The sequence below is a fragment of the Colias eurytheme genome, chromosome 5 (assembly GCF_061535395.1).
Source record: "Colias eurytheme isolate Ceu_HAF_F1 chromosome 5, ilColEury1 Martin Lab GWU primary, whole genome shotgun sequence".
Lineage (NCBI taxonomy): Eukaryota > Metazoa > Arthropoda > Insecta > Lepidoptera > Pieridae > Colias > Colias eurytheme.
This window is the reverse complement of record NC_142984.1, coordinates 9,694,338-9,708,455: the sequence shown is the minus strand read 5'-3', so window position 1 is coordinate 9,708,455 and position 14,118 is coordinate 9,694,338. Positions and strand designations below refer to the sequence as shown.

The 14,118-nt window shown below is 33.9% G+C and overlaps 1 protein-coding gene across 1 annotated transcript in view; it reads right to left on the bottom strand.

The window, feature by feature from the left end:
• Positions 1 to 13,952, bottom strand: part of LOC149908615 (E3 ubiquitin-protein ligase RNF19B-like) — a 101,230-nt gene extending 87,278 nt beyond the window's left edge. Inside the window, exon 1 of the mRNA XM_090102096.1 lies at positions 13,402 to 13,952. Coding sequence (XP_089958222.1) covers positions 13,402 to 13,528 — 127 coding nt within the window. The 5' untranslated portion in view covers positions 13,529 to 13,952. The remainder of the gene's footprint in view (positions 1 to 13,401) is intronic.
• Between the last annotated feature and the right edge of the window lie 166 nt (positions 13,953 to 14,118).

Below are 14,118 nucleotides of genomic sequence, written 5' to 3'. Positions count from 1 at the left end.
CAACAAGAGAAAGTTCCAGTGGAAATCTTTGTTCGAGACAACAGCAGTTTTAATTTCCATCTGGCTCGACTGCAAGGTCGGTGGACAAACAGTTGACAAGAACAATTTACTTAAAACTTTAATATTGTTTGCGTAACAAATATTCAGGCTAATCGTCCGACATTTTGGCAATGGCCGTGCCCTCGTGAGATGGCTAGAGTTTTATCTTTATGTGTTAACTTTTAATAATGCACACAATGTAGGTGCAAACTCAAATAGAGCGACAATGTATTTTTACACACACAATTTTAGCTGGCAAGATTTTGTTCTTTTAGTGGATATTTTTTTCTTAAAAGTACGAAATTTTTTACCTTTCTAATCTGCTAAAAATTAGAATTTTAATACAAGGAACAGGCATTAGCATATCATAGTCAGTCTTTAATTTCATCCTTGGCAGACTTGCTCAATCTTCGGAGCTTCTATAATTTTATATCTCCAAATTTTTTGTCCGTAAAAAGGTTTCCTGCAAAAACACGTTGGCCGGTGGTATTACCTTCACGGTCTGATTCCTGCTGTAATGGATAAACTTCCTAGATACAACGGACATCCCACGCGTTTGCATATCTTATGCTTTCTTGCTTCATACAGCACACTTAGCTATACCTCGAGTCGAGCAGAACAGTTGAAAGATGGGAATGAAAATATATTAAACAGATTCTAAGCGAAAGATTTAAATTTCGATAAAGTTAGAGATAGTTTTCATACTTATCATGGAACAGTATCGCAAAGTTCCTCTCGCATCTATTACTTATGTAGTCAAAATAGAAGCTATTACTTTTTGCCTTATGATAACTTATTATAAGACAGGATTGTCTAATCGACAGAATTATAGCAAATTTATAAAAGACCATTACATTTGCCATGAATAAAATAATTTGTTCGAACAATTAATAAACTCTCTTTCCAAAACCAATGCAATTCGAAATATTTGATCAGAACACCACACGCTATCGGGCGTACCGCGTACAATTCGCGTTTTTGTCTGGCTGCTTATTATTCATCAGTTGTAACAAACGAAAGTTGTTGATTGATACCTCATTAGCCATTCAGTGTGCGCGCTAACAGACACGTAAGCGAATCTTCACTAACTAATTTAGCAATATTTGTTCGATAGACGTCGTCCGTCTCAAATTTGAATATTACCAAAGTTAAGAAAACACTGTTTTAGTGTAGTCATCGTCATCTCAGCTGTGGGACATCCACTGCTGGACATAGGCCTCCCCTAATGGGGAATTTTCTCTCCACGCTTGGCGGGTTGGTGAGCCCAGTTTACAGTGGTGGTGTTTAAACAAGAAATACTGCTGCCCATTTTCTGTTTATGTATCCCTTAGTAGCCTTTCACGACACACCCACGAGAGGAATAGGTCGAGCTGTTATTCCTACAGACAAGTTGAGTGCCTACTGCACTGTGGATGTCACATTTCCCCCTTGTATGTAGTAGTATGGATGTAGTATTGTCCCGCAGTAGTGTGGATGTCACATTTCCCCCATATCCACATGTCACCCTTTAATGTGGATGTCACATTTCCAATCAAAATAAGTATTTTTAGAAACCTGACATACTACCGATTACAACGACTAACTGCCGGAAATACATTCTCGTATCAAATACCGGTTGGTTATGAGAGACAACTTTTAACTTAAAACAACAACTACCTATATTTATAAAGATAAAGAAGAATTGATGTATGAAACAAAATAAAAACGTTTCAATATCACTGTTTACTCTGTAGATAATGAATTCAACAATACATTGATCTCACACAAGATAGGAGATTATCAACACCGTGACTATAAATGTTTTGAAACAATGTACCAATCTTCCTTCTAAAAAAACAATAAATCATCAGTGACCATGTCTGTTAAAATGCCCATTCTCAACAACAATACCCCTAAAAACTCGGCATTTCACGATCCACTACATCTACCCACTAAACATGTGTTACTTACGAATTACGCTGTACGTAAGTCGAACTAATTACCATAAGTTGTTCTATGTTCGGCGTATAAAATTATACAAGTCGGTAACGCACTGTAACTGTTTAACTTAACGCTAATAACCACATTAGCCAGACGGTTACGGTAGACGTACGAGACCGTTACTCCACTGATGAAATGCGTATTACTCCATTGAAATGTTACATTTTTTAGGCCTAACCTTGCAGTTTTTAGAGGACGCAATTTTATGCTTTTGATGTGTAGGGGGGGTCAGTGAGTAGCTAAAACCAAGTTTGTGGGGTTGCCACCCTTGTCCCACGGCTGCCATCTTGAAAATAGCGGTTGAAATGGTTTTTACGATATATCTCTTAAACTATTTATCTGATAAAAAAAATTGTTAGCATTATTTGTTGCAAATTAAATTTTCTACAACTTTTGTCCAGTAACTTTTTGTCGTAGAACTACAAATAAAAAAGTTATAAGCGAAAACGTTCAGAAATTAGAGCTTTTTATATTTTTCAATAAAACTTTTTTTTATCATTTTACGAAGAAATGATATCAGACCATTTTTGTAGATTGTTTTTCGAGGAACAACTTTTGTATACAACATTTTTTCATTACGTCAATAGCTAAGGTTTTACAGCGCTCTGAAGTGAGTACTATTTTTCAGTACTCCTAACTATATACATATAATGGCTATTGGCTCTTTTCCCAGACTCCAGAACAATGGAAGCACACTGCAGAACATTTCAGCCCTGCTTTTCGACGTAAAAAAAACGCGCTTCCAGACTTCAAGTCAGTTCAGTCAATAATTAATTATTAATAATATTGCAAAATTAATTATTAATTATTAAAAATATTAAAAACAATTACTGATGACAAATTATTATTAGTACACACATAATATATGTACATACTGTATAGTGAAGAGTACTGAAAAATAGTACTCACTTCGGAGCGCTGTAAAATCTTAGCTATTTACTTAATGAAAAAATGTTGTATATGTCGGCGAAAGGTGTAGAATGTGGATCTATTTTCAAGCTGTGGGCGTTGCGTTGGGTAATCGAGCAAAGAAACACCTCTAACTCAAACATTTCTTTATTTACCACCGATTCGGAATGCAGTATCTACAGAGAAGAACCGGCAAGAAACTCCATAGTTGCTCTTTTAAATCATGTCAGTTTTACATTTACAATACAGTCATTTCTAATACAATCACTTGGTATTACAATTATGACCACTAATAAAATAAACATCACAAATAAGTTATAGTAAGCTACTACGTAATAGATGTGCAGTGTGCACTCGGCAACGGTCGGCGAACGAATGACCCGAGTCGTGCGCGCGCGCTGCTTTATATCGGTTCGCCGTTCGTTATTTTTTAAAGCTTCGACGGTGGCGCCGTCACGGCCATTCTGACATACGCTCGTCCTCGAGCGACTTCTGAACACCTGGGAACAAGACAATTAAAACAATGTGCTGGTCCGGCAAGCCCTTCAGCAACCGTGCTAGTCCGGAAATCTCTCCAGATTTCCCTCTAGCGTGCCAGTCCGGAAATCTCTCCAGATTTCCCTCTAGCGTGCTAGACCGGATCTGCAATCCCTATAGCCGAGTTATTGGACCGGACTCCCTTCAATAACTCGCTCTCTCTTTTTTTTGCACCATTCTTTTTGCTCTCCTTTTTTTTGCATCATTCTTTTTGCATCATTTTTTGCATCATTCTTTTTGCATCATTCTTTTTGCATCATTCTTTTTGGATCATTTTTTTTGCATCATTTTTTTTGCATCATTTTTTTGCATCATTTTTTTTTGCATAATAATTTTTTTTAAGGATTATTTTTTTTCCTTTTCTTTTTTTTTTACACAATATTAAATCCAAACTCACGACTCTCTTCACTCTCTCCACTCCTCGGCCATACTGACAATCGTACGTCCTCGTACGGCTCTTCTCTTACAGCACTACGGTATTTCATCCCGGGATTAGACAACTATACCGCTCGGCCATACTGACCTTACAGAACACCAACAACATCCACATAACATAGACATGACGCTCGCTCACCACAAATGAAGGCTCAACTACCGTGGACTGCAACCCAAATAGCACGCACAATTCCTGCAATGAAATCATTACCGTTACAATAATCCACGTTACAAACTTTTACTTTACACAAGTTATCTCCGATACAGTCATACTTGCGTCCTCGTACGCCATAATATCTCACACTACATTACTACGATAATTCATTTTCATTTTTTTTTGTCAAAATAACATCCATCCTGCCTCAGCCTACACTGCCCCGATCCTACTGACCGGTCAGAACACACATGTTTTATCCTGGACCTCATGCCAGATAGCATATCACTTTCTTCTAATAAACGACATTACCGTAGTAATATTGGAATATTACGTAAATGTGTGTTGTGTGGACACAACACACATTTACTTCGTACAGCGTACGAGTAAACAGATGTCAGTATGCTACTGGTCAACTATGAAAACTGAAAACAGAGTGTTGCCGCAGCAAATCAGTAAAACGGTACGCGACCGTATCCTCAACGTTTGCGCTGCGTCATCGTGGCATCGCGTCATCGAGCCGCTGATGATGCTACGTTGCTCCATATGCTACGCAACCGCTGCGCCGTACTGTTAACTGCCTCGCTTCTAAGCGCTGTGTCGTAAAACGCTCTCTGTAATTTAGCTAATTAAAATCAATCTGACATTACCTGTCGTTAATTATGATCATTGACTATAGCGCAAAAATTACAATATCTAAAAAAGTTTAAAACGAATAATTCGTAACTTAACCGCAAAAAATCACAAAATTTCGACTAACTCAAAAAGTGGCAAAAGCTTGTTCTCAAACTTAATGATTTACCTACTTGAATTTAATGTAATCATGTGGTTAAAATTCCTTAACGGTATGTTAACTTTTGAAAACTCAACTTAAAACAATTGATAAGTGTAGGCTTAAACTCATCTGTGAATCTCATATCGAACGGTAAAAGGGCTGAGCTAAATTTTAGTTTCAACGTAATAAGAATGTACTGCTCAACAACTACCGTACAACTACCTAATTGATGTATTCAGTTGATGTCAAACTGCAGCTAGTCACAAAAACTATTATCAAGGAATTACATAAAATGCACACAATGTAAATCGATTATACTATCGAATACTCCACGTTTAGGATTTGCGTTCTTATATTTTGAAGCTACAAAATAACCTTCAGAAAACCTGGATGGATTTTTTTTCCTTTTCTCTATTCAATTAAACAGACATTATATTCTGACGACAGTATGTAAACTGTAAATGCGCGATTAACCTTGAGATTATATTCAGTTATTTTTTTTTTTTTTTTAAACTATGGTAATATTTAACGGACCCTTACGTTGATGGGATAGTTAAGAGTTTTACTTTTTTTTTTTTTCTCTTTTTTTTTAAAGCAATCAAATTACATACTAAAACCGAATCTAGACCCGTACTCCAATCATAACGTTTATCTTACGCCAGATGTTTATTTGAACACACTATAATTATCTGTGACATTGTATTAACTATGAACTGCCTAAATAGGGACTTAATAAATTTTCTAAGTAAAAATTCAAAACGAAATGAATGAATTATCTTTCATTCGATCAAACTAAGTCTGCCACATTTCATAAAACTGCATATTGTAAAAACTGTATACTGTGAATTGTTCACGACTTAATATTTTTTTTTTTTATAAAGAAATGACCTCAAATATCACCCTAAATAAAACCTACGAAAAGTTTATTAAACCTCTAAGCACTAGTTAACGCATTGCTTTTCGTTTTTAATCGAATGGCAATAAGGCTGTCTTTGTGTAGCAATTAATTGCTATTTGTCTAGGGTATAGTCTAAATAAAAACTAACGCAGGTAGTTCAAGAAATGAATGCGGGTAGTCAAGAAACTAACGCGGGTAGTTAAGAAACTAATTTAAAAGTAATTCGCATACTGTTTTTTGTTCCGATACACGGACAAGTGAATGTTTATTGTTTACGTTCGATTGAAGTATCTGGATGCAGTGTACAAATTATTGCGCTTTCTTTCTTTAGTGTTAGCTCACAAACCAACATTAAAGCAAGTCGTTACTTAATTCATCTTGAAGACAGTGCTTACGCCGTGAAGTGTTTTTTTTTTTTAAATAACGTGAATTACCTACTCAAGTAAACGTGTCCCTGAATAAGTGAAATACAAGTCACATGACCTAGGTACTGATAATAATTTATCACTGCGTAACTAAGATGGGCTAAATGTAATGGAATAAGATTTAACTAACTACAAAACCGTAAAGCAATATCGCACGGCCTAATAATAACATCACTGCGTGAATAAGTCGAGTTAAATGCAATAAGATTTAACTATACACTGGTCTTGTAGGTTACAACTTTTAACAAAATCTGTACGGCCTGTAAATCAGCGCTGTTTTTATGCAGCATTTAGCTGAGGCTGTGACGATTTTCCTCAATTAATTTTAAGATAAATTTTGTTTTTGGCAATAAATTTCTTTTTCTTTCAAATAAGTTACTACATTTTAAAAACCTTACTTTCTTTATCTAATTGCACACTCAAAGTGAAATGTTATCTACTGACCTTCTTACAAGAGAACATCAGAAACATAGTAATAAAAATAGTACGACTGACCAGATTCACCAGCACTTAGCCTCATACATGTGCCGAGTGGCAGCTGCCAACGCGTCGTTTCGTTACACCATAACCCTCCTCTGCCATGAACCACACGGCTTGTAGGCGCACCGCCCGCGCCACTGCTACTGCGATAACGCTGCGATGCCAGACTTGTGAAGTCATGATGAAGCGCTGCTCTCGATGATACGGGGTCCATACGAGCACATAACGAGCTCTCCCTTTGTCACCGGCTGCTCAGTGACACGTATGCTCGTAGAACTGTAGGATGCCTCTTCCCGTTGAAACTGGATCGAAGTGCCACGTGGTTGCGGCATTTTGTCTTTTAATCAGCGCACGCATCAATTGTATCCAGGTTATCGCCACGTGTTTTCTCATTTGCTCGATTTCATCCCAATTCTGATGTCGGCGAAAGGTGTAGAATGTGGATCTATTTTCAAGCTGTGGGCGTTGCGTTGGGTAATCGAGCAAAGAAACACCTCTAACTCAAACATTTCTTTATTTACCACCGATTCGGAATGCAGTATCTACAGAGAAGAACCGGCAAGAAACTCCATAGTTGCTCTTTTAAATCATGTCAGTTTTACATTTACAATACAGTCATTTCTAATACAATCACTTGGTATTACAATTATGACCACTAATAAAATAAAAATCACAAATAAGTTATAGTAAGCTACTACGTAATAGATGTGCAGTGTGCACTCGGCAACGGTCGGCGAACGAATGACCCGAGTCGTGCGCGCGCGCTGCTTTATATCGGTTCGCCGTTCGTTATTTTTTAAAGCTTCGACGGTGGCGCCGTCATATACTTATAAAAGTTGTTCCTCGAAAAACAATCTACAAAAATGGTCTGATATCATTTCTTCGTAAAATGATAAAAAAAAAAGTTTTATTGAAAAATATAAAAAGCTCTAATTTCTGAACGTTTTCGCTTATAACTTTTTTATTTATAGTTCTACGACAAAAAGTTACTGGACCAAAGTTATAGAAAATTTAATTTGCAACAAACAATGTTAACAATTTTTTTTATCAAATAAATAGTTAAAGAGTTATATCGTAAAAACCATATCAACCGCTATTTTCAAGATGGCGGCCGTGGGACAAGGGTGGCGACCCCACAAACTTGGTGATAGCTTCACACTGAACCTCCCTACACATCAAAAAAATAAAATTGCGTCCTCTAAAAAATGCAACCCCAAATGTAACTTTTCAATGGAATATATGGTAAATGAAATATGGATCAGTGGGTCATTTGAAAGCTATTGATACACGATTAGGCGATAATTGACTTGCCCAATGTGTTATTTTAGTATGGTAGATCTATGAAGTATATTTGATCATACGATTGTAGCTTTATATTTCCGCGTTTTTTTTGACCTACAGTTACAACAGAAGACGACCAAGGTTAAAAATATGCAGCATATAATGAAAAAACAATTTTAGGTGTCAGACCTCTTTATTTCATATCGTTTATTAATTCAGGTAATAACAGAACTTTTATACCGTCACGCTATATTTTAGTCTACAAAAAATAATGTACAAAGAAGATGACTGCTAGGTGTCTTGTGTTGTGTACTCGAAAATGTCATAACCATAGGTCATAAGCCTTATTTTACTCTCCTTCTTTGTTGTCATTATCTTTTTGGGTGATCATAACGGTACATAATCCTAAGTCAGACAGCCAAATGATTAACAATCAACCAAAGAAACTATTAAATATTTGGAAGATATTAGCAGAAGTTTATTTTTAGTTTTCGGCGTTTCTTTCGTCACGTTTAGTACCTCATCTGGACAAGTGAACAATAAAGTGCAAGTGATAAATTGGTAAATACCTACCCTGAAGTATAGTACCTATACTTCAGGCAAACAATAGTTTCACATTATTCCGAAATATTATCTAACGAATGTGGAAATGAATTACATAATGTTAGTCGACACTTACATAATATCGCCATTTACCATTAAATATTTGGGTAACATATGAAATTATTTGTACAAATTAAATTTGTATGCCTACCAGCTCCTTTTGGGTTACGTTTTTCAAAGCATGTTTAAAATAAGCATAACATACCTACTTATTATATTTTAGAGAAATCGCATTCGTCAAGCCACCTCATTAATTTTAAAACTGTGTTTTCAAACCTTAATTTAAACTTCACAACATAAAGTTTATTTCAAACCATTTTTTCAAATTTTTTCGTACTGAATATAGAAAAATAAATTAAAACCATAATTTACAAATTGTCACTTCAGCATTACTTAAACATCGTAAGAAATCCTATAACTACATAGTGCTCTATGTACAAGTACATTTATCAATAGTGAATACCAATTTAAACTTCTTTGTTTGAACAAAAGCTCAAGCAAATTATTCGTCTAGACTCTAGACAGTCTATTAGACTTAACTCATCCTAGACGAAATGCGACTAGAGGAATACCTAGAAAACGTTCAAGCACGTACTGAAACGTGTTTACATCTTCTTTCAGAAGTTATCCTAAAGGACAATTTTATTTAAGTACTACATACATAATATTGTTTACTCATCGTACGACTATTCAGGATAATTATGGTTTCTCAATACATCATTTAATTTGTTATTTACTTGTTGATGAAGTAAGCAATACGACATTATAAGAGCGACGTATAGAGATTGGAAAGTTGTATGTATTGCTCGCAAAAAAGCGGCTGTAAAATGTATTGAGAACTTGCTGTACCTTGATTAGGAGTACATAGTAGGAAACTGGCGGTTATGCGTGATTATAACGATTACGACTAGACTAAATCCCTCGGATATCAAACAACGAGTTTAAAACTACCTTCATGCAATGTTTCTATAATTTTGGTGCTGTTGTTTTTATGTAATTGTGAAATAATATCTTACCAAACATACATGTTAATTTGCAATACTTAATTGTAAAATAATTAAAAGAAAGTCTTGAATATTAACTGCGGAAAATTTCAACGACGGCATTCCTATCAAAATGTGACTAAGAAATTGGAACAGTAGGTACTTACGGCTGTTTAGATTGGCGCAAAAATCGATAGCATTAATACCTCACTATGACGCAAATCAAAATCAAGATAATTTTTTAAACAATACGAAATTTAAATGGCTATTTATAAATAATAAGTAATAACTCTGTTTCGTTTGAAACTAGGTCGTTACATAGTTGATTTATTCATATGTACCCAAAAACCCCGCCAACTTCCGAATAAGTACAAAGGTATTCTTCATTTTATATACGCCAGGGTTGCTGGGTAACCTTCAAATAATTTAATTATGTACGAAATCATGTATTGAGCGTACGTTTTTGCTTATGACTTTAAAATTCATGTAGTAAGTTTCTTCTTTTTTTATCAAAAATAAATATAATTATTTATTTATTTATAATTAACACTGTATTATACCAATTACATTAATTATACAAATTACATAAATTATAGGCTTTTATGGTTTTTTAATCACGCCATTACTATTAAATTGACCCTTGGATAACCTATTGCCCATATTGCAGTAAGGCTACTTCATAACAATGGGAAAACCAGTATAAATGAGTTAAATGAAATACCACAAGATACACTTGTATGGATTTTCCATTTTTAATAAAGAGTAATTATATTTATTAAAATACAATTATTCTGCAATAACTTTTGAAATTGCTTGTTAATTAACATGATGTAAAATTAACAAAGATTATATAATTTATTGAGTATAATAAATCCTTAAGTCAAAAAATTGTGAAAGTTTGTGAGTATGGATGTATGATACTCTTTCATGAAAAAACAAATTGACGGATTTTACAGAAATAGTAATATAGGTTATACAATAAAAATATTGTCAATCCGGGTAATTGTGAACAGGGGTGATTGGAAAGACCTAACATTGACATATCCTTAAAAACTTTCATATGTTCATAATATGTTACATATATCTAGATAGTGTGAATATAGGACAGTCTTATCTATTTAACTTGTGATATAATCTACTGTGATATCAGAATAACATAGTGCATTTAACTGACTCATTATAAAAATATTAAATATTGTAAGATAAACACTACTGTGTGCACATATTGTTCAAATATATTGTAATAGTGTTGAGAAGTTCATAAGATGTTGTTCAATGTCATTTGATATTTTTATTTCACATTATTTATCACAAGCAGTCCGCCCCGGATGGCCCGTGGTACATGTTTCGCAATAAAAGGTAGCCTATGTTCTTTCTCAGAGTCTAAAGATTGTCTGTGCCAAATTTGATCAAAATCGGTTGAGAGGTTTAAGCAGGAAAGCGTAACAGACAGAAAGAGTTACTTTCGCATTTATAATATTATAGTAGGGATGTATAGGAACACTATTTCTTTGAATTTTAATTAAGTAAGTATACAATAGGTGTTTCTTTATATTCATTTTTTTTATTCACATTAGAACTACTATTAATTATCAATGTTCAGTCTTAAAATTAGGATAAGCAGTAAATGTGTAACCTTAAAAAAGTAGGTGAAGGATACTTGAGAACTATAAATTATTGTATCAAATTCTAATTTACGACCAAATTATCGCAACTGTTGATTACAAATATGGAAATTTAATTTTTTATTACATTATTAGCATATAACTTAGTTTCTCTTGAGGTTTTATGAATAGTATTGAAGTGGTCTCTTTTTAAATGTATATATCACTCTAAAGTCTGTTAACTATCTATATACTCTTTTTTCATGTATTACAAATGTGTCAATTTTTATGTCTATTATAATTGAAATTTAAACATTTCGTTTAAATTGTTCTTTGAACCCATTACAAAAATATATGGATGGGTGACAATATCCAAAAAACTACTTACTATGGTAATTTTATGGAAAAAATTAATTAAGTACTTACTACAATTATTAGATTTTTTGCTTTTATAAAACACCTTGCTATTTCTTATCAGAGCAGGAAAATATTGATCTAGATAATCTTGTAAATTCTTCACAATAGGCTATTTGACAAGGTTTTGAAAACTGTCTCAAATTATTAAGATACGTTTATAGAGCACACAAAACACATGTTTCTTAATTTTTTGTAGTTATTCATTGAGAAAATGGAAAATAAAAACATGATATTCAAATATGCCGCCAAAACACAATTTTGAAGAATATGGCGTCTCGCGACCATGGTGACGTCACAGCGGCGTAAACATCAACTTGCTTCTAGTACTTATTGTTCGTTTTTGTTTTAATTATAGTATAATTAAGTTAATCTGCTTAAAAACCAGAAAATGAGTTCTTATAGATAGTGTGTAATTCCTGGATGCTGGATGAAAGATATAAAAATGCGTAGAAAGTGGTTGCAGTTAGCTCGCAGAAATCCAAGTGATATTAGATATGTCAATTAAAACAGTTATATTTTTTTGTGAAGACCACTTCGATGTAAGTATGGTGTTGAATACCTAGTAGGCAGTTTATTTTATTTGCAATACATAGTATAAATCGTCTCATTACTTACCTGCTTAGATAATTTATAACGATAATTTATAATTTATAACGGTTAGATAATGATATATATAAATTGTCAATAGGTACATATATAATAATCAATACAAACACGTCAATCCTATAAACTGGATGGCTGAAATGAAAAACAAAGGGCATAACCTAAAAAATGTATACTTCATAATTATTGTGCTACTGTGATTCATGTTTGTAGGTACATTTAACTAAAAAGGTAATGAATGACGACTGAAATATTAACTTACGTAGCTGTTTTCACATTTCTCAATTCAGGAGCGTAAAAATCTGGGTTGTTTATAAAGAACATGCCAACCATTGTAGCGTCCACTTTAGGTAGATTTCTACTGTCTGCTTTTTCGAAATTTGGTTCCATGACCAACAAAAATAACACATAAAGAACAAAACTGATTACAGACACCTTGAATCACAAGAAATAAGTTATACAAGAAACAAAACCAAAAGCGAAATTCAGCAACGACGTGAGTAAACGTTGGGATCACTTGTTATTTACGCCGCTGTGACGTCATGGCAGATGCAGCCAATCATGGATGTTTTCGGTCACGTGGTAATTTAAAAAAATGTGATGTTTTTTCTCGACGATTTATAAATAAATAAGTTATTATTTATATCATTTATTAATTTAAATCGCTTCAAAAACCTTATATATATATGGATTACACAAAAAAGTAATTTATTTTTTATACTGTCAAATAGCCTATTTAACATCAATTTTCCACAAATTATAAACAATTACCTTAATTATCTCTTCATTGGAAATTACTATTAAAACAGAGAAAAGGTTTATTTTCATTCAAATGTATTATAAATATTATAATTATTATAAACTTTGTAGAAAAGTAACTGTAACAAATACTATGTTATATTTGTATGGAAGGTCTCTAATTCTGCTTGTCCTAGGTCAGTTCAATGATAAATTAAGATGGATAATAATAATTAATTGTTGGCAATGACAATCTTATTTAGCAAGGAAAGGTCGAGTAGCATGGAGCTTAGTGGCAATGACCTATTTGATAACACATGTTTGTTTAAATATTCAATTATTTGTATCAAAAACAACACTTAACTTTTTAGAATTATTTATCTCATTAAACTTCTATAAGACGGAATAATCAAATATCTAACAAAAAACAAAAAAATACAAAGACTTGTAATTCAATATTTCATTTCTACAAAATATAATTTATGTACCAATGTTCTTAAATATTTATTTAGGGGTAAATGAATAAAAAGTGCCATATACCTGAGTGAGCAAGTCTTCTCCCAACCAAAGGGCTGTCCAGCAGCAGTCGCCGCAGCGACCACCTGCCGAAGACACCGCTACCCCAGCCGCACCCTCCACCCCGACGCATCCCTTCGCGTTCCACCATCACTACGAACCCACGCACATCACACTAACACTCAATAATTGTTCTACCACACTGTTTGTGAATTATCATTAGAAGCGATTCGACCGTGTTGCCCCTTTACCCTACTGTGTTAAGTAACAACCCACTCGCAACGCATCAGAGAGAAAGTAACGATGGTCAGACGAAATCGTATGCGGCCGCGCTCTCAGATGCTGTTACAGAGAATGTTAGCTACCATTGTGTTTGAGTGTAACGTAGGATTCCTACCCCACGAGTATTACGATCAACTACCAGTTGTTTGGAACTTCGAATCAGTTAGCAACATATTATGGTAGTTACAAACACGAAAGAGAATACGTTACAATAAGACACATTTTTTATGCAATATTTTCGCACAACAAGCGTAACACAACACGTCTGATTGTAATTAGCTGTCACTCTGACTGTCAAATATAAAATGGCAACAGTTTTATTATGTTGCCAGTCGAGTTATTGCCCAGATGTTTTTCGAGTCACAATTCACAAATTGAAAAAAAATGTAAATGTTACAAGAAATCAAATTTGTAAATTAATTTTGGGGGGGGGGGGACAAGTTGTTTGTTTTTTTTTTT